Source organism: Cryptomeria japonica, chromosome 4, assembly GCF_030272615.1.
Source record: "Cryptomeria japonica chromosome 4, Sugi_1.0, whole genome shotgun sequence".
Taxonomy (NCBI): domain Eukaryota; kingdom Viridiplantae; phylum Streptophyta; class Pinopsida; order Cupressales; family Cupressaceae; genus Cryptomeria; species Cryptomeria japonica.
In genome coordinates this window covers 702,268,671-702,291,118 of record NC_081408.1, presented here as the reverse complement: position 1 = coordinate 702,291,118, position 22,448 = coordinate 702,268,671, and the positions used below count along the sequence as shown (strand labels likewise).

The window sequence follows — 22,448 nt, the reverse complement described above, 5'->3', positions numbered from 1 at the left end:
ATCATATCTAAAGGTCTGAGTTGGACAAATTTGGCTAGGACATGGAAGGAAATGAATCAAAGATCAAGACTAAGGCAAAGTCAAGTGGAAAAGAAGGTGAATTAAGCCCAAAAATGAATTTCGCTCCTGACCCTTCCAAAGGGTCCAGAGCGAATTTCTCTGCAAGACACTCCACCTCGACCCAAGCTCTGAGCTAATAGTTTCCTAGGTTTGAATGAAGGTAAAAGCACTTGTGTAAATGAAGAAAAGTGAAAATGAAGCCAGGATTTGAGCTCAAGGAGGAATTTTGCTCCTGACCCTTACAAAGGGTCTAGAGCGAAATTCATGTAAAACCCTATTTTTCACCAAATTCTTGGGCTAGATGTCAACTTGAAGAGCAAATTCATGTGATCGTGATGGAAGGAGGCCTAATGAAGTTTGTCCAAGGTATGAAGAGGAGAAAATAAGTAAGAAATTAGCTCAAAAGGGGAATTTCGGTCCTGACCCTTCCAAAGGGTCCAAAGCGAAATTCACCTTTTCCTCTATTTTTCTCTTTCATATGGCCAAGTTTTGGATTTTTGAGGCGTAGTTGGGGAGACTTGGATGCATGTTTGCCTTGGAGAGGAGGTTTAAGACTACAAAATGATGGAAATTAGCCTAAAGAAGGAATTTCGCTCCTGACCCTTCCAAAGGGCCTAGAGCGAAATTCTTGAAAACACCCATTTTCTTCCTTGTTATGGCCGAGTTTTGGACTTCTAAGGCGTGGTTCCAGTGACCTTGAGCTGTTCTAGCCTTTGAAAGAAGTTTGAGGCGATGAAATGGTGAAAATCAACCTAGAATGGAAATTTCGCTCCTGACCCTTCCAAAGGGTCCAGAGTGAAATCTTCCATCTGACCTTCTATCTTGCCTAAAATGATGAATAGAGTTTGAAAGGACCTTGAGATTGATCAAGTTTGAGAGAGAATTGGATAAATCAAGATTTTCGCTCCTGACCCTTCCAGAGGGTCCAGAGCGAAAATCCTCATATTTCCTTCCTAATTTTGGCTAAGTGTTGGAGTCTAAGGCATGTTGGAAGGTGGATTGATGTGTTCTTGCCTTGAGAAGTGAATGAAAGCATTGAAAAGTAAGGATTTTTGTCCAAGAATGAAATTTCGCTCCTGACCCTTCCAGAGGGTCCAGAGCGAAATTTCCCATAAACCTCATTTCCTTCCTTGTTTGGACCAACATTCTAGTTTTGAAGTGATGGGATGTAAGAATGTGAAGGATTTTGTCCTAGACTGTGAATTTCGCTCCTGACTCTTCCAAAGGGTCCAGAGCGAAATTCTTCAAAGCACCTATTTTCTCCTTGGATGAGGTCAAAACTTTGGTTCCTATGGCATATATGGAAGTGGAGTGATGTATTTTTGCTTGGTAATGTAGATTGGAGTTCAAGAAATGAAATATCAAACCTAGAGTGTGAATTTCGCTCTTGACCCTTCCAGAGGGTCCAGAGCGAAATTCCCCAAAACCACCCTTTTTTCTCAATTTTATTGTAAGTCAAGTGTGGGTCAGGATGGGGTAAGATTGGAGACGTCCTTGAGCAAAACTTTGAGTTGCTAGTGATCCGTGAACATGAAGGAATTGAGCAAATCATGAATTTCGCTCTTGACCCTTCCAAAGGGTCCAGAGCGAAATTCCTAGGATCACCTATTTTCCTTGCAAATCAAGTTAAGTTTTTGGTTTTTATGGCCTAGATAGGAGTGAGGTGATGTATCCTTGGTCTTGGAGGTGGATTAGAGTTGAGAGAATGAGAAAATAAGCTCAAATCATGAATTTCGCTCTTGACCCTTCCAAAGGGTCCAGAGCGAAATTCTAAAATCTACCTATTCCTTTCATATTTGTGCCAAGCCAGGCCTAGATGTCATGTCCCCTCTTTAGTATGACATGACACTTTACGTGGATTTGCCTATTCCAGACTCTCGTAGGCAGATGGTTGTGGTGAGAGAGTCATTTTGGCGTTTATTTGGTGAATGGATGGCTCATTATGCTCTTGGAGACATTATATTTTATTATTTGGGGCCAAGGTGTTATATTTTTAAATTGAGGTGCACTTTTTATTTTATAAAGTTACTTTTTTATCTAAAAAGTGCAATGAGATTTTATAAGAATATTATGGATACTTCTAGAAAGTTAAGAGGCTTCTAGAGGAAGATTCTATTATGGATACTTCTAGAAAGTTATGGATACTTCTAGAAAGTTAAGAGGCTTCTAGAGGAAGATTCTATTATGGATACTTCTAGAAAGTTAAGAGGCTTCTAGAGGAAGATTCTAAAAAGTGAATAAATAGACCCCATGGGTCTCTCATTTGGCATCCAAATTTATTTTCTCTAGTGCATCTACTTGAGCATTTGTGGAGCTTGAAGGTCTGCAAGTATTCAGCTGAATCATTGGGAACGATACCTCCCAAGTGATTGCATAACTGAGGGGGTGAAAGATCCTCTGAAGGGTTGCTCTTCGGAATTGGTACTCAGCCAATTCAAGTGTGCTTAATTGGAATCCTATCTTGTCAAGGTTCGATTTAGAGATCAGTTGCAAACTTACATCTTTGTTCATGTATCAATGAATGTCATTGTCTATCTTAGAAAGTCTGAAATAGTGATCAGAAATTAATTGCAACAGTTGTATACTTCAAACTCTCATATTTCTGAAGCATGTATGACATCTATTTGACATAATGTCAATTCTAGTATTGATGAAAAATTAAGTTGTTCCCTTGGTAGTTAAATTGATATATGTTTCCTATATACTTTGCAAATCAGTAAAGTGCTTAGTTGTAGATTGTATGTAACTTGTTGGACAATATTCCTTGAATCAAAATCATCAATTCTTCCATACATAAGCAAGGGATACTACAGTGGTATCAGAGCGGTTTCCTGCCAGCCTGATAGGGTTTATGCGGTCACCGTACAATCAAGTTTACAACAGAGGTAGCAGGGCTCTATTTACACCAGGTAAGGACATGGGTGATAGGCAATCACAAAGCCCACCTAGAAACAGGAGGGATGATGAGATTATGCAACGTTTGGAACAAATGGCCACAACCCAGGATAGAACCCTACAGAACATTGAAGCTTTGATGCGCCATTTGGTTAGGGGGAATAGGAGAAATGACCATAATGATGACCGTGATGACAGGAGCATAGCAGGATCACAACACGAATAGGGAACACGGTCTACCACAACAAATAGACCCACACGTCCTACATTCCGTCCGGAAACACCACCACCCACACCTAATGATTTGGAAAGAGATATTAGAGATGAGCTCAAACTGGCAAGGCAAGAGTGGGAAGATTTACCAGGATATGTACAGAATGGGTGGACTTTTGATAGGTATCTGAATTATAGGGCTAACAGACAGAAACAGGTGGAAAAACAGAGTGAATCGCAACAGGTCACTAACAAGTTGACATTACCCACATTTGATGGAAGTGGGAAAATGACTGCTCGGGCATGGATTCATAAAGTGGATACCTTTTTATCTTTGAAGACTATGACAGAATTCGAAGCACTCAAGTATGCCACTTTACACCTGGACGGGGCAGCTCATGATTGGTGGATGCACGACATGATCACGTTGCAGCACAATCAGGTAACCACTTACCAGGAGTTCGTGGATAAGCTGATAGAAAGGTTTGATAAGAAGGATCCTGAGGTGTATTTCCGGGAATTAGCACAACTCAGACAGACAGGAGGTTTAGAGCAGTTTATTAATGACTTCCAAAAGCTTGCAGTAATGGTACCTGATATTTCAGAGCGGAGGCTAGTCATTTTATTTACAGAAGGGTTGACTGAACCACTCAAGGGGTGGGTTAAGGCCTTTGATCCTCTCACATTACAGGAAGCCATGAAGAAAGCTCGTAGCATGGAACTTGCAGCGCCAGCAAATAGGTTTGGTTCGAAGGGCTCTTCATCATTCAGAGATAATAGAGGGGGATTCAACAAAGGTAAGGAAAAGGTTGATGACACAAAGGGCAAGTCAGCTACACCTCTGGATAGGGAGACACTTAATGACTTGCATAAGAAGAAGTTATGCTTCTTTTGCAAGGGTCCCTATGAGTTTGGACATGACTATCCTATGAGGCCTAAGGGAAAGGCCAATAGGGTGATGTGGGCTTATTACGAGGGCTCAGACTCAGATAGCTCACAATACCATGATCCTGATGATGCAGAGCAAGAACAGGAGGTAGATAATGCTGAACAGAAGGAGGAACCAGAGGCATGTCTATCTAGTATTCAGAGAGAGGGATCTTTCAGACTTAGAGGTGTCTTGGCTGGACAGAAGGTTATTACACTATTAGATACAGGTGCCACGCATAATTTTATTGATGCACGCTTTGTGGAGAAACGTGGACTCATCACTGAGGAGTTTGAGGGATTGAGAGTTAAGGTGGCTGATGGATATACACTTCGATGTGACAGGATGGTGCGTGATCTACCCCTATGCCTGAACAACTATGAGTTCAAGGCGGATTACCATGTGGTCAACATGGGTGACATGGACATAGTACTTGGGATGCAATGGCTACATTCTTTGGAGGAGGTTACCCTGAGACTGAAGGATATGGAGCTACGATTCGAGGTGGATGGCAGGACTCACGTGCTGAAGGCTATCCGTAATGGTGATATCAGGACTATCTCATTTAGGCGGATGGAGAGATTAGCCAGGCATGATGATATAGAGTGGGCGGCAATATGCACCTTGATGCCTCCCCAGGAGGGGCAACATAAGACTGAATATCATCCGGATATTCAGAAATTGAGAATCAAGTATGAGAAGGTATTCAGCGAGATTCCACCAGGCAGGCCACCAGACAGAGGCATTGAGCACATTATCGAGCTGGAGGAAGGCGCTAAGCCTGTCATGATCACACCATACCGGCACCCAAAGCGACTCAAGGATGAGATCGAGAGGACCATCAAGGAGTTGCTAGCAATGGGACACATCCGACCTAGTAAGTCACCTTTTGCATCTTCTGTTGTTTTGGTTAAAAAGAAGGATGGTACTCTTCGGATGTGTATTGATTACAGGGTGTTAAACAAGAGAACCATTAAGAACAGATATCCTATCCCACGCATTGATGAGTTGATAGATGAATTGCATGGGGCTTGTTATTTCTCAAAGATTGATTTGAGATCAGGATATCATCAGATCAGAGTGAGAGAGCAGGACATTGAGAAAACTGCTTTCAGATGTCATTGTGGGCATTTTGAGTTTGTAGTCATGCCTTTTGGTTTGACTAATGCACCTACCACTTTCCAGTCCACGATGAACAAGGTTTTTCACCATCAACTAAGGAAATTTCTACTGGTGTTCTTTGATGACATTTTGGTATACAGCAGATCATGGCAGGAACATCTTGAGCATCTGGAGACAGTATTGAGCATATTGCAGAAGGAGTCCTTGTATGCTAAGGAGTCCAAGTGCGATTTAGGCATGACTGAGCTTCTATACTTAGGACACAGCATTAGTGCGGATGGAGTGCGGATGGATCCTGAAAAGATCCGCGCTATTGTTGATTGGCCTCCACCAGAGAACCTTACACAGTTGAGGGGTTCCTTGGTCTATGTGGTTTTTATCGCAGATTCGTCAGTGGCTAGTCACGGCACGCAGCACCTATGACAGCTTTGTTGAAGAAAGGGGCATTTGTGTGGACTCCGGAGGCACAAGATTCAAGGAGATAATGACTTCATGCCCAGTTCTAGCACTACCTGATTTTACGAAGCCATTTGAGCTTCAATGTGATGCATTGGGAGAGGGAGTTGGTGCTGTACTCATGCAGGACAAGCACCCTATTGCTTATGAGAGTAGGAAACTTAGGGGGCCTGAGCAATCATTTAGCATTTATGATAAGGAGATGTTGGCAATCATGCATGCCTTGGCCAAATTCAGACAGTATCTTGTGGGCAGCAAATTTTGTATTAAAACTGATCATAACAGTTTGAGGCACTTTTTGGGACAGCGGGACCTGAATGATCGTCAGCAGAAGTGGGTGAGTAAGTTACAGGCCTATGATTTTGATATCACATATGTTAAGGGGACACAGAATGTTGTTGCAGATGCTTTATCTCGTAGGCCACACCTCACTTCTATGATTCAGATATCAGAGGATTGGCGACACTTGATTGTAGCAGAATATGCCAAAGACACATGGGCGTCTGATATAGTGGAGGGGACAGCGATTGACACCAAGTACACTCTTGTAGATGGTTTGATCATTTACAAGAACAGAATTTACTTAGTCCCAGGATCGAAAGTGAAGCGGTTGATTTTGAGAGCACTCCATGATTCACCTACAGCAGGCCATCCCGGGTATTTCAAGACTTACAGGTTAGTTCGGGAGCGGTTCACTTGGAAGGGGCTTAAGGCTGATGTTTTGCAGTATGTGCGTGAGTGTCTTGTTTGCCAGCAGAACAAACAAGAGCACACTTATCCAGCATGGCTCCTACAGCCACTTCCTATTCCTGACAGGAAGTGGGAGTGCATCTCCATGGATTTTATCACGGGCTTGCCCAAGGTCCAGGGGCGTGATTGTATCTATGTGGTGGTGGATAGGCTGACAAAATATGCTCACTTCTTCCCTATCACTACTACGTACTCAGCAGCTCAGGTGGCAAAGGTCTTCTTCAGGGAGGTTTTCAGATTACATGGTTTGCCTCAGAACATTGTGAGTGACAGGGACAGCCGCTTCATGAGTCACTTCTGGCGGGAGGTATTCTGGTTGTGTGGCACTGAGCTTACACTTAGCACCAGTTATCACCCATAGACCGATGGTCAAACGGAGATTGTGAACAAATGGGTGGAAGGGTATTTGAGGAATTATGTGGCAGCTCAGCAGCGAGCTTGGATCAGATTGATATATCTCTGTGAGTATTGCTACAACACTACATACCACATGACCATACAGATGACACCCTTCAGGGCACTTTACGGTTATGAGGCACCCAGTTTTTTGGATTTAGTGTTGGGTGACAGTCGAGTACCTAGTGCAGGTGAGTTACTACAGGAGAGTAAGGACATAGTTGCGACTCTTAGAGACAATATTGCTAGAGCTCAGAACCAGCAGAAACAATATGCAAACCAGAAGAGGACTGAGCGCAGTTTTGAGGTGAATGATATGGTTTACCTCATGTTGCAGCCATACAGGCAGTCCACTCTCAAGAAGAGTGGTGCAGAGAAACTCAAGCCACGTTACTATGGACCATTCAGGATTATCAGGAAGGTTGGTGAGGTGGCTTATGAGTTGGAGCTTCCCGCAAATAGCAGAGTGCATAATGTATTCCATGTGTCACGCCTCAAGAAGGCGTTGGGTCAGAGTGTGGTGCCTTCTGCAGTATTACCTCCCTTGGATGATGAGGGGAAGTTGATCTTGGTTCCAGAATCCATCTTGGATAGCAGAGAGAAGCAGCTTCGCAGGCGAGTGATCAGAGAGTACCTGATTAAGTGGAAGGATCTACCTATTGAGGATGCTACTTGGGAGGGTGAAGCCATTCTGCAGCATCCTGCATTGAGATTGCTTGAGGCCAAGCAATTTCAGGAGGGGCGGACTGTCATGTCCCCTCTTTAGTATGACATGACACTTTACATGGATTTGCCTATTCCAGACTCTCGTAGGCAGATGGTTGTGGTGAGAGAGTCATTTTGGCGTTTATTTGGTGAATGGATGGCTCATTATGCTCTTGGAGACATTATATTTTATTATTTGGGGCCAAGGTGTTATATTTTTAAATTGAGGTGCACTTTTTATTTTATAAAGTTACTTTTTTATCTAAAAAGTGCAATGAGATTTTATAAGAATATTATGGATACTTCTAGAAAGTTAAGAGGCTTCTAGAGGAAGATTCTATTATGGATACTTCTAGAAAGTTATGGATACTTCTAGAAAGTTAAGAGGCTTCTAGAGGAAGATTCTATTATGGATACTTCTAGAAAGTTAAGAGGCTTCTAGAGGAAGATTCTAAAAAGTGAATAAATAGACCCCATGGGTCTCTCATTTGGCATCCAAGTTTATTTTCTCTAGTGCATCTACTTGAGCATTTGTGGAGCTTGAAGGTCTGCAAGTATTCAGCTGAATCATTGGGAACGATACCTCCCAAGTGATTGCATAACTGAGGGGGTGAAAGATCCTCTGAAGGGTTGCTCTTCGGAATTGGTACTCAGCCAATTCAAGTGTGCTTAATTGGAATCCTATCTTGTCAAGGTTCGATTTAGAGATCAGTTGCAAACTTACATCTTTGTTCATGTATCAATGAATGTCATTGTCTATCTTAGAAAGTCTGAAATAGTGATCAGAAATTAATTGCAACAGTTGTATACTTCAAACTCCCATATTTCTGAAGCATGTATGACATCTATTTGACATAATGTCAATTCTAGTATTGATGAAAAATTAAGTTGTTCCCTTGGTAGTTAAATTGATATATGTTTCCTATATACTTTGCAAATCAGTAAAGTGCTTAGTTGTAGATTGTATGTAACTTGTTGGACAATATTCCTTGAATCAAAATCATCAATTCTTCCATACATAAGCAAGGGATACTACACTAGACAAAGATGGTAGAAGCCCTTGAATGGATTGTTGTCTCCAAAAATAATGATTTTGGGCTAGAGGAAGAAATTCGCTCCTGACCCTTCCAAAGGGTCCAGGGCGAAATCCATTATGGGTCCCGTCCCTGGCCATGATTTCTAGCGAAATTCTCTTTTCTAGTCATTTTGAGGTCAAGCAAAATGTTGCAAGCATGGGAGAGGGATCCAAGGATGAGAGTCCAAGTATAGAAAGTGAAAAAGATGGACCTTGGTGAAGGAAAACAAGCAAATCATGAATTCGCTCTTGACCCTTCCAATGGGTCCAGAGCGAAATTCTTCAAACCACCCTTTTCCTCCTTGAGTGAAGCTAAAAATTTAATGCCTATGGCATGGTTGAAGGTGGAGTGAGGTATTCTTGCCTTGTAAAGTGAATTGAGGTAAAGTAAGTATAAGATCAAGCCTAAAACTTGAGTTTCGCTCCCGACCCTTCCAAAGGGTCCAGGGCGAAATTCACAAAATCTCTTTTTTCCTTCAAATTTGTGCTAGACCAAGATAGTGATCAAGGTAGACTGGGCTTAAAAGATTGCCTCAAGCATGCCTTAGAGGGGGTTGTGAGTGAAAGAAGTGAGTATTTTGTCCAAGATCAGGAAATTCGCTCCTAACCCTTCCAAAGGGTCTAGGGCGAAATCCTCAATCTCACCTAATTTGCTCATGACGAAGGTCATGTTGTGGATTCCTAGGCTTTAGAGGAGAGAAGACTAGTATATGCTTGCCTTGGAAGGCATTTTGGAGTAGAGACATGATAGATTTTGTCCTAAAATGCAAATTTCGCTCCTGACCCTTCCAAAGGGTCAGAGCGAAATTCTTAAAACCTCTATTTTGCCCCAAATTTACATCAAGCTTGGTGTTGGTTGAGGATGAGGGCATCCTTGGACATGTATCTAAGCAAGTATGGTCACAAAGTGAGAAGAATTTGAGCCAGGAATGCAAAATTCGCTCCTGACCCTTCCAAAGGGTCGAGGGCAAAATTCTTATAGGGCCCGTCTCTGGGAAGGATTTTGAACAAACTTTATTTTAAAGTCTTCTTGTTGATGATTTAAGGTGAAAATGCTTTGTTGAAATGAATATGTCATATGTACTTAATCACCTTTTGGTTTATTTTGCAGATGGAGAAAACTAGTCCAGCATCATCAAGGACGACCTCTTCCAGTCCAACATCATCAAGGACGAGCACTTCCAGTCCATCATTGTCAAGGACGTTCTACAGGCAAAAGGGAAGACTCAAGGTGCTTTGAAGCATTGGAAGACTCAAGGTGTTCAAGGAATTGCCAGCTATCTCCAAAGCCCTTCACTTCGCCACACTAAGGAATCACAAGATGACCAAGAAAGGCTTTGCCAACACTCCCAGGCGGAGGTGTACTTCCGGAAAAGGATGACTTGAAAATCAGGAAATTTCATCAGACACATGGGAGTCAAGGAGAGGTACTCCATTCATCAAACACATCAAAGACAGAGGAGAATCAACCAAGGTCGGTACCAGGGTACGTTGAAGAAGCAGATAGTTTCAGAAGAGTTAATTAAAGTTAGCTTCTCAGCTTCATCAAATTGAACATCAACCAAGTTACAAGTGTCAGACAAGGTGGCATCCTAGTCATCATTCCTCCAGTTGGATTGGTCCACCTCAGCATGTCCAGATTCAATGTACTTGACTCATCGGGGACGACACAAACTTCGAGGAACCTACCCCTGCTTCCTATTGGTCCTCGCTCCCGAAATGTAATTTTCTAATTGGCTAAGGAAGTTTGTTGTAACAAACCCTAATTAGGGTTTCTATCTTGTAATCCTAGCCATTGATTCTAAATCAATCAGAGCTGTCTATTTGTAAAGGGTTTCTCTATATAAGCCCTGGCTCCTCATTTGTAAAGGTTAATAGTGGGTTGATAGAGAATAGTTAGCTAAGAGTTAATAGTGGGTTAATAGAGAATAGATAGTAGTGAATAGTCAGAGAGTAGGAAATAGTTAGAGTAGAATAGAAAGAGAAGGCAAAGATTGTTGCCAAGATGTTGTTGTAAAGGACTTGTAAACTTCATTGAAGAAATGGTGAATTCTATCGGTCGATTCAACAATTTGCATGGTCTCTACACTTCTCAAATTTGATTTCATGTTATTAGACGAGTGGAAGAAATGTGTATGATCGATGGTGAAATTTGTATATCCATACTACTAGCAGTTTGTTGATTGCAGAATTGCCTTGTGTAGTCAACTGGAATCATTCAGATTAAGCTTAACTTCAATTGTCGCTTCTTCATTGATATGCATCAGCTTGATGGTGTCCATGCCTGTAGCGGTCATCTAAACATCATAAAGCTTTCCTTAGAAGATCGCACTAACCTTGTGGAGATGGTCCTGGGATGTCAAAGCAAGACTTAGTTAGAATTTCATCAAAGGTCATTCATTGCTCTTACATTCTTAGTATTAGAAATAGATCTCGTTTCAACCCTTCTCCTTTTTCCTTTTTTCCAAAATCTAGGACCAGTAAAATCTCACGTTTCAGCAATATCCAAAGCAAATCAGACGTTCAGGTTGTCGAATGTAAGTCCCCTTGTGATTCTAGCAAAATCACATCGTACCGCAAAGAGCTTATCCACACGTAGAGAACCTACATAACAGAGCCTTGGAGTTTCTTCGATTGATCCTTCTGCGATATCTTCAACATTCGGGAAACTTTGTTCAAGAGAGGATAAGGTACCTTTAGGTATTTTATTCTGTGTTTGGTCGTGTACAAAAAACACATCAATAGTTCCCAAAAACGAGGCCCACGGGTCATAAAGCTCCAAAAAACAATAAAAAACACTTTTTTTAAACCTCTAAACCCTAATTTTGCCCCTTGAAATGCATCAAAACATTAGTTCAGCTCATTTCATTTGCATTTTTGAAGTTTTTTTTCTCTACAACCAGGTTTTTGAAGTTTTTGCATTTTTCTTCGAAGGTGAAGACCACTTGATGACCTTGGGCTTGGGTTGGATGCTTCAGATGAAGATGAATATGGAGTTTATATCCTATAGATGGCTTGAAATTTGAATTATTAGTGTCATGACATTTTCACATTTTGAAACTTGAATATTATCTTTTTTGCAAATTATGAATATGATATCACATTTACGATATATGAATATTTATTGGCATTGGCAATTATGGATTTATGATTCATGATTTATGTATGGAAAGCCAGATTGTATATTTCATATTTGTATGTATTGTAACAAGTATTATTGTAATAATCAATAATGGTAGTGATAGTTTATAAATTATATAATTATATTTTATAATTTTGATGTTTGAACACACACACATATATAATTTTGATGTTTGAACATATATATATATATATATATATATATATATATATATATACGGATGTACCCGTACCCGTGGAATTTTTTAATTTTTTTTTGCTGATTTCGTGAATCCGTACCCAATTCCGTATCCGTATCCGTATCCGTACCTGAATCGGTAACTTTGGTTTTTCATGTTTGGGAGATATGACCGTAAAGGGTTTTCCCATCAAAAGAAGTTTGTTCTTGCTAGTTGTTTCCAACTTTCCACAACTTCAGTGCCTTATCATCATCCTATGTTCTATGCATATGCTGTCCTTGAACTATGCTAGTTTCTATATGGTAAAGTTATTAGAGCAAAATTGCTTTACATGTGACCTCGAATTGTGCTAAATTAAATATTCTCTATTTTACTATTTGTAAGACGGATAAGCCAAAGGCAATATATGTCATGTTATGTCAACATAGAATCCATTGTAATGGTGTCACGAAGTTTGCAATGTTTCTTGTTTTGATTGACAAATGTGACATGTTGACATTCAACCTTTTATAAATTATGAATCACTTTATTCTTCAGAAAAATCTCGTTTCCTTAAATTAAATGTGATTGGATTGAATTCATGTCGTATTAATGTGTATGTTACCGACATAAGATTTGTATTTTAGAATTTAATTGACATAAAATCATCGTTTAGTTTCTAATTCTTGTGATTTTGCTGTCTATTGCCAGATGTTTTGTTTCTATTGATATCAAGGCATTCTCAAATACTTTTCATTATAAGATTTATTGTGTAAATGTTTACACTTCTAATGCAGCTGTGCACTCTCTCAAGGGATATGAATATGAGAGTGAGAAGTGAAGCACTTGAAGCACTCGGGGAAATGGGGCCTTTATCTGAGAATGTGTTGCTCCAAGCACTTAGTAAGAAGATTTTGGGGAAAGCAACAAAGAAATTAACTAGTGGAATTCAAGATGTCAAGGATCCGCTGGACTGTGGTGAAGAATTTAATCTTCTCACCCTTAGTGCTGCTGGAGCTTTTCTTCATGGAGTTGAGGATGAATTCTTTGAGGTAATAATTGGTTTAGATTTGTTGCAAGAAATCTGCACGCAGATCTTCTTGATGGAGACATAGTTTTCATAGGCCACATTTATACTCAACACGGTATCCACTAAGTTAAACAATAAATCTGTCTTTGCCTTTGTAGGTTCGTGTGGCCACCATTCATTCTTTGGTAAGGCTTAGTGGCTTCTCTAAGCAATTTGCTGATGGTGCACTGGATTTATTGATGGATATGCTGAATGATGATTCTCTTGAGGTTCGCATGCATACATTGCATGGTTTGCTTCACATGGCTCAGCTTGATCACTTGAGAGTGCAGGAAAAACACATGCATATGGTACTTGTCATATTCCTTTTATAGTCTCTTTTTACCCCGATTAATTTCTTGAAGTCACATGGAAGGATAGTTAAAATTTTTTTTATTTTCTTAGTAAAATTTGCATTAGGTATTTGAATTATTGGACAGAACCTTCAATCAAAAGTGAAAGTTTTTTGCCTCCAGCGTTGGCATTTTGGAATTAATTTTGTCATGTATTGTCCCACATGGAGACATCATTATTGTAATCTTTCTTTTCTTTGATTTCTGCCCTGGGAATTAAGTAAAAGCTTTTATTTGTTCATTTGTATTTATATAGTAAAAAAGATTTTCATATTGATTGTCAACCTTCTCTTTAATCAGTATCGCCCTTATTGGATGGGAATATTACAGGGGTTTCTTCCCTTTTTAATCTGTTTAATATGGTCAAATATAATCAATTTCAGAAAAAGGCTAGTGGAGAAGTACAGCAAATAGTTGTTTACTAAAATTAAAGATATATTAAGTTAGGTAGAATTTATTTACCTACCATTATGAGCATCAGTTGTGATGTGCTTATAATTTCTTAATTAATAAGTATTATATTTGAACAGTATGTTTCAGTTGAAGAGTGAAGTAATATTTAATTCAAATCAAAACAAATGAGTAGATATAAGATTCTGCATGCCCAAAATAATTAACAGTGTTCTTCATGGGCATTGCATGTTCGCCTCACTTCTTTTGCTTTATCAATTATAGAAAAATGAAAATCGATTTGCCATTTAAAATAACCAATCAGTCATAGATAATTCTACCTGACAGTAAGTGCAAATATTTGAATGCCCTGAGTTTTGTATTAGTCATGTTATACTTGATTGGTGTCCTGGGATAGCAAGATGGTAGGGGTATTTTCCTGGCTATTCCCGTCTTTGGGGAAGTTGGGTATGCCTTCCTGGGATGCTGTCCATAAGGGCAGGACTTATGTACATCCCCAGGACAGCTGGGGATGTTTGAAATGTCCCTCAACTGTTCTGGGAATGGTCAATTGCTCTCAATGTCAAAAATAAACTAAAAGGAAAACAGTTTGTTAAGAAAAACAATTAAAAAAGTGTGGTGAGTATAGGGGGGTGGGGAAGTGGGGCAGGGGCACAAGCCCTCCTCCACTCCTTTTATAACCCTGAAAACATAAATCGCTAGTCCCATTACCCTAAGTCATATCTGGCTACCAATTTCCGATGTTTGCAGTTGAGAAGATGAGAAAAAGAGTGAACAAGAAGGGAGGTCTAAAGAAGATTTTCAGTCACTTTCCACATCTAGGTTCATTGAAAGGTAAGTCGCACTCAATAGTTTTAATTTGTTTTTAGATATTTTTGGTTTTGTCAAACATCTTAAGGAATTGTTTTCTGCTGCTTTTTCCCACCCAGTTTACTGTCACAAATTTTAGTGTCTTGAAGTTTAATCAAAATAAGAAGCAATGATATGTATGAAATAGAGATTAATGAAATGAACGATGGTGTGAATGAAGTTGAAGCAAGTGCTGGGGTTTCTTCAGAAAATACAAGCACTGCTGCACCAAATCCCTTTTCATGACTTTGAACGATTGTCAATATGTATGCAAAAGGATTTTTCTATTCTGTAAAACCCTTAATCTCACCATTTTGGGAAAAACTAAATCCAAAAATTCAGGGGGAGTAAACATTGGCTGTCACATATGCAAAACTGATTTTAGTGGGAGTTAAAACTAGGTTGGGCACTGTTTATTAGATGATCTTGGACACTGGGTGAGGGTTTGTAAGGATATAACTTTGGCAAAGAGGGTTGAAATCAGTAGGCTGGTTGAGCAGAGTGGAGCAAAGATAAAAGGGTTTATCTGCAGCTTTTATTCTGAAGTATTCCAATGTTATCTGTTGCTAGTAGGGATGCGAGAGGAGAGAGTTTTGATAGTGGGAAGAGTAAGGCTACTACTATTGATGGGCAAAGTATGGTGGCAAGGTTTTTGAATTTGCTTGAATTATAGGATGCTGATGATTTTGTAGCCAAATTCTTTTATGCCCATGTCTTTCAAAGCATTGAACACGCTCTCCATATTTGAAAGACTTGTTGAAGAAAACAAACACGATTAATTTGTTTTTACTCCCTTGGAAAATACAAATTGCATATCTCCCTCAAGAAATAGTTTTTCCAAAGTGAACTTACTAATGGAAAACATGAGACAAACAGGATTAGGATAGGTTGCTCCATTGTCATGGATGGGTGGATTGATATTCAATTTCGACCGCTTATTAATATTGTTGTTAGATGGCCAATTGATTCCTACTCTCTTAGAGCTATTGATTGCTCTGAGAAACACAAGGATATGCATTTTTAGATTTAGATCTTGAAGGAGGCCATAAAGAAGGTCGTCTTAGAGCACTGTCTAAGTGGTGTTTAATTGAATTCATGTTTGTAACTTAGTAGTTTAATGGTGGAGAGCCATTTTTTGGATCTCATGTGTTAAAGCTTTGAAAGACATGTGAAAAATAGATTAAATGAAGATATGGTGGTGGCTAAAGTTGGATTTATATATGTTTATATGTAATCAAAGTCAGAAGAAGGGAAGAAGGCTGATCCATAAATCACTGGATCTTTAACCCTGATGACTCGGTATGGATTTCTAGAACAATTCAGAATTTCTACAAGAATTTGCGAATTTCAGAACAATTCAGAATATTATATTGGTGAGTTATATATTGCCATACTAGATTCATATAGTGACTGTCACTTTCAAATGAATCAAATGACTACATTGAAAATTTGAAGGAGTCAAATATATATGAATTTTGATAATTCAGTTGACCGTACACAAAAGAAACCAAATGGCAAGTCTTTGGAGAGGAGGTGTGAGAACATATGAGGGATCAATTCATTCTTTGAAGTCTTTGGGACCTAGCATTATTTGCTGCCACTTTATTTCTTGAAATTGATGGTAATAAGGGGAACCTGAGGAGTTAGAAAGGATTGTGGCTGTAGTCACCCCCTAAATTGAAACCAATTTTTTTTTCCAACAGCCACAAAGTTTCCTATCTTCCATCATGCAGCCATTTTGTCAAACACTGTATTTTGTTGGTTTCAACGTATTTCAATGTGTCTTGTTTTCAGAAAGTTAAGCAAGCATATAGAAATGTATTCCAACTAGGTTTGCACAATATTGCCAAAGGAAATGAAATATTATTTTGTCAAACATATACATGCCTAAAGGAATCTAATAGATAATGACAATCTAACCTCAACCTCTAGCATTATATTGATTTTAAATTGATATGCTTGCTGTTACGAAGTTCTGATTACAAGAACAGTGTTACAATGCCAAAGAAAATGGCTCACAGTGATATTAAACCGCTGTCACACAAATATATGCTACTGTAGCTTGAAATAAGAGTGTTGTAGATGAGACTATGAGTATATCTGCCAGTACACAACTTTAGTCCTCTCTAAACAACAATGTTTAATTGCTATAGCTTCACAAATGAAATCTGTAGATGCTAAACTCAGAAATCTGCCTGTAGAATCCACCAATAATAGCATCCATATCTTGCCTTCACTATAGTCTTCAAAAATGGATTCGTTTGCCCCCTAATTGCCACATATCATCCTTTATGACTGCTGCAACCTCACATATGTAGTAAAATCTGCCCTATCAGCTGCATCTCAACCCTTTCCACCTCCAATGTCCTCTCAAAAGGCATAGAACATGCAATACCAGCGTGGCCAAGCTCGACCATTCAAATCATGGCTTTTACCAACACAATCACCCCCCAAAGAAACCTCCATAACAAATGACCGTTCCACATGTTTCCAACATTGTTCTTTTTATATATGCTTTTAGCTGTAGCAATCCATCATCTGGCAACTGTTAATGCATGGTAGCTATGGTAAGATAAATGATTGAATGAGAGATAAATGAAGTCTCTCATTCAATCATTTATCCTATCGATTATACTATTAAGAAAACTTCAAGCTATTTTATTTGATAATCATTCCTCATTTATATCAATATCGATAATCATATTATGGCATGGCACATTGGTGATAAACGATAGTTATCAGGTTAACCATCTATCCCTATCTATGTCGGATGTGTTCCCAGCAAATGAAATAAGATTATCGAGTTGCTATCGGGTGGCATAGTATGCACCGTTTAATATATACAACCTTTAGTTAGTGATTGGTGTCCGTTAACTTAGACACCAATTACTATCGGTTAATATGCCACACCAAACAACATCGTTAATACCGATTGGCATATATATTATGTTACGTGAACCCCGATTAATATCGGGCTGGTAAATAATTAAAACACCGGTTGTTAACATATGCAAAGGGATGTGATCAAGTAGTGTCTTGATCGGTCATGTCCATAAGACATGACCGGTCAAGGCACTGCTTGATCCTCCCCTCTCATATATATATATCATTTGGTATTTGTGAAGAGGATATTGAAATCGATAAATACTCCTCTTACCTGCCAAACAAAGAAGATAGTCAGAATTATAATAGAGATAGATAATACATAGATATAAAGAATAAAATTAGAATACATCTTGCATATTGAATTGTAAATTGAACAACATTTACATGGTATCAGAGCTGTAGTTAAATCGAACTTGAGGCTGTTCAATTTTACGTAAAATTCAAATCAAGCATATATTCAACATCTCAATCCTTACAATGGCTAGCGCTATCAGATTTGAAGACAAACTCGGAGGAGGTGATGACTTCTCCGCATGGAAATTCAGAATTCAAATGATTCTAAAAGAAAATAAAGTCGGATCATTTGTAAAGACTGAAACTAAAGAACCTGAGACTGAACCTGACAGAAGCAATTCAGGAAGAGAAAAGGTCGTCACGGCAAGAACTCCTTCAAAAAGGACCTCTCTCAGATTCAGTGTTACAGATGTGACAAATTTGGGCACTATGTTGCCAAATGTCCAGAAAGAGCTAAACAGGCCACATTTGCCAAAACAGGAAAATCCAAAAGAGAAGAGGACTCCGAGAAGTATGTGCTCTATTCAGCACTCACAAATCAAGCATCAAATAAAGTGTACTCCTGGGTGATTGACAGTGGCTCATCCAGACACATCACAGGATTCAGAGAAGTACTAGACTCAATGAAAGAGGAAAATGATGAGGAAGTAACTATCGGAGATGACTCTACAATGCCTGTCAAAGGAGTTGGAACCTGCACCATCAAACTAAAGTCGGGTGTATCATTACAACTTAGAGGAGTGCTATATGTTCCAGTCATCAAGAGAAATCTAGTCTCAATATCAGCACTGGAGGACAATGGATACAGAGTAACCTTCATGGACAACAAAGTATTGGCTTGGCCAAAGAACTCATCCATCAAGAAAGCTAAAACAATTGGTCAAAGACAAGGCTATTTGTATGAGCTATGTACAGAGCCCAACTTAGCCCTAATTCATGAGACCACAGATGCCAATGAAATCTGGCATAGAAGACTAGGCCACCTTAATTTTAGAGCTTTATCATCAATGGGAGACCTTGTCACAGGTCTACCTAAGTTAAAGCAATATCATTCAGGGGCATGCACAGGATGTGCCCTAGGTAAAAATACTAAGGGTGCTTTTCAGAATAGTACTAGGAAAACAAGTAAAATTTTAGAGTTAGTTCATTCTGATGTATGTGGACCTATGTCCATGCCTTCATTGGGGGGATTTTTGTATTATGTAATATTTGTTGATGACTACTCTAGGAAAACTTGGATCTACTTTCTGAAATGTAAAGAATCAGAAGAGATCCTTAATAGGTTTAAAGAATTCAAATCACTAACAAAGAACTACTTAGGAAATAAAATTAAAACCCTAAGAACTGACAATGGGGGGGAATACACATTAGAAATATTGAAAGAGTTTTGTAAAAATTCAGGGATTAAGAGGGAGTTAACAATACCTTATAACCCCCAACAAAATGGGATAGCTGAAAGGAAAAACAGGACAATAGTTGAAGCTGCCAAAGCTATGATTCTTGATCAGAATCTAAATATCAATCTTTGGGCAGAAGCAACTAGCACTATTGTATATATTCAAAACAAATGTCCCCACTCTCATCTTGAAGATAAGACCCTTGAGGAAGTCTTTACTAAATCAAAACCTGATATTAGCCACCTTAGGATATTTGGATGCCCTGTCTATATTCATGTATCTAAGGAGAAAAGATTAAAACTAGAGCCTTTTGGGAAAAAAGGGAATCTTTGTAGGATATAGTGAAACCTCCAAGGCTTAGAGGATCTATATACCTGGTCAAAAGAATATTGAACTAAGCAAGGATGTGATCTTTGAAGAAGACTTAGCCTTCAAAAGAGCCCAAAGCTGAAAGATCCCTGATGGATCCCCTTGCTGATCTGCTGTAGTTTTTAAATTAATAAACTATATTGTGTTTCCTTTGATGGTTTTAGAGAATAGACAGAAGTTGCAGAAGGTTTGTTTATTTTTGTGTTTTTGATAGTTTTTCAGCAAGTAATAATTGAAGAACAAGTACATGAAAAGAGTACTGGAAATAAATGTTCAAACACAGCCAAATCAGAATCGTACCAAGCAGATTTCTGATTTATTTAAATCAAATAATTGTCCAGATAGTGATTCCAAACAATTCCAGGAAGATTGCAATAAGCAATGAGTCCAACCTGAATGAAGAGTGAATACTGAAATCAAGAAGGAAGCTGCGGCAAACATCCAAAGCTCTTACATAGCTCCACGTGGGAAGAGAAATGGCTGCAAAGTACAGCCGTACGGCTGTGTTGTGATGTTTTCACACATCACACCATTGCAAATGGGGACCCCTGTTTTTTTTGCTTTTTAGGGTTTTTTTTTTTTAAGGTCTTTTAGGGTTTTGTTAGTTGGCTTTTGCATTTTGAGTGCTGTCGGGGAGATCAATAGGATAGTAGGTCCTGCTAGAGTGAAGTCTTGATCCTGAAATTTGGCTAAGTCTGAAAGTCCTGATCCTGAAATTTGACTAAGTCTGGAAACTGAAAAACCTCAAAAAACTAGATTTTGCAATATAACTCCTGGAGGTCTGAAACCACTCTCAAACATCCTGAAAGTATATATGGAATATAACTTATCTTATACTTAAATGTTATATTCCATAAAAATTATCCTGATAGAGAGTTCAAAAAGTCAAATTTCGCTCCTGTCCTTCACTGAGGATCCAGAGCGAATTTCGCTCCTGTCCCTCTCCAAGGGTCCAAGGCGAAGCGCTCCTGTCCCTCACCAAGGGTCCAGGGCGAAAAGGTTTATTTGAGTCATTCCTAACCTTGTTTGGTCAAATTGGAACATCAAAGGCATGGTGAAGGACGAAATGAGCATGATAGAGCATCCAGACTTGACAATGAAATGATGGAGTTTTTGTCTACAAAGGTAAAGGCGCTCCTGTCCCTCACCAAGGGACCAGAGCGATTTTCTTTATATACACATTTTTAGACCTTTCTTAGACTTGAACTCTTATTCATGGCGTGTAACAAGATGATATCTTCCTTAGCCAAGACATTTCATGGTGAAAAGTGAAGCATTTTGGCCTAGAAGACAAAACTCGCTCCTGTCCCTCACTGAAGGACCGGAGCTTGAATTTCAAATTTGCACTGTTCTTGCAGGATCAAGACAATTTTATGATTTGAGGAGACCAAGGAAAACATGATTTATCCATTGAATATAATTTGGAAGGCTAAGAAAGGACAGATAAGCTTGGATTTGCAAAATCGCCCTTGTCCCTCTCCAAGGGACCAGGGCGAAAAACCTAATATCCAGTCCTTCTTGCCAAGTTTGGACAAATCTAAGCCAAGGCGCGAATTTGAAATGATGTTTAAAATGCCTTGAGGTTGATATGATCAAGAATTTGCACAATGGATGCAAAAGGCGCTCCTGTCCCTCACTGAAGGACCAGGGCGAAAATCTCTAGAACATCAATTTTGCCTTACAAAAAACGAGTTGAACATGCACTGAAGGGACGAAAGGGATCATTGCTAGCCCCACAACGTGAATTGGCATTTAAAAAATGAAGGATTGAGGACAAAAGTGAAAAGGCGCTGCTGTCCCTCTCCAAGGGACTAGGGCGAAGTTAGTGGCATTCATTATTTTTTCACCACATTTGAGCGTTGATATCCTCCAAATCGCATGAAATGCCAAAATCATAAACTTCGAAATATTTTAAAATTTTTAATTAAATTGGCATTTAATAAAGGTGCATGGGTATTTAATAATTAATTTGAGCCTTAGAAAATCGATTTTTTTTATTAATTGAGGCATTTGAAATTAATTCTTATTAAATTAAAATTAAAAAAGGGAACGCTTGAGGTATCATTTTTATTAAGTCGGCCTTTTCCTTTTTAATTTTATTTATTTTTTGGCCTATTTTCATCAAGTCGGCCTCATGGGTAAGTAGAAGGTGAGCGCTCTATATATTGAAGGTGTTTTTTCACAATTTAAATCATTCAATCATCCTTTCCTAAGTGCGAAATTGGAGGGCAATCTGAGGAACGAAATCCAGAGGAGTGGAGCGAATTTCTACCGAGTGTGGAGACTAAGGAGGGCGAAATTCATCTTGAAGGCTATTGGAGAGGCGTATTTCTTGCTAGATTGGAGGATAAATTCCAGATGTTTTGAAGGTATTTGAAGGCGAATTTCCAGATTTTTGAAGAGGAAGGTGGAGTTCTTTTCCAAGCTAAAGGAGGTGCATTTTATCCAAGGGAGAGCTTTGATCTACACTTTGCCTAGCAAAATTCATCTATTTTTACATCATTTCTTAGAGTTAATTCTCAAGAGGAGGTATGGCAAAATCATCTTGACACCCTTATTCAAGGTTTGATTTTTTAGACATTTTTTGGAAAAATCTAAGTATTACATGGTTAATTAGGAAATGATAACTCAAGATTTATCATGAAGTTTCCTAATTAAAATCTTAAATCTTCCTTTTGAATCCTAATTTCTACACTTCAAGATATATTATTAATTGTGAAATGTTGTGTAGGTATCAAGATGGCGACTCTCAAGCTCGAAAGATCTACAAGTCGGCAGGTTCTCATCAAGGACGATCAAGCAAGGACAAGGGCGACCTCCAGTCTAGCATCGACAAGGACGACCTTCTTCGATCTAGCATCATCAAGATAAGGGCGACCTTTTCCAATCTAGTATTCCAAGGCGAGGTACATCAATCATCC

At 39.0% G+C, this 22,448-nt stretch overlaps 1 protein-coding gene across 1 annotated transcript in view; it reads left to right on the top strand.

The window, feature by feature from the left end:
• The window catches only part of LOC131043495 (protein SIEL), a 127,527-nt gene that overhangs the window by 90,137 nt on the left and 14,942 nt on the right, over positions 1–22,448 (top strand). Inside the window, exons 3-4 of the mRNA XM_057976709.2 lie at positions 12,697–12,951; positions 13,088–13,279. Of these exons, the coding sequence (XP_057832692.1) occupies positions 12,697–12,951; positions 13,088–13,279 (447 nt within the window). The remainder of the gene's footprint in view (positions 1–12,696; positions 12,952–13,087; positions 13,280–22,448) is intronic.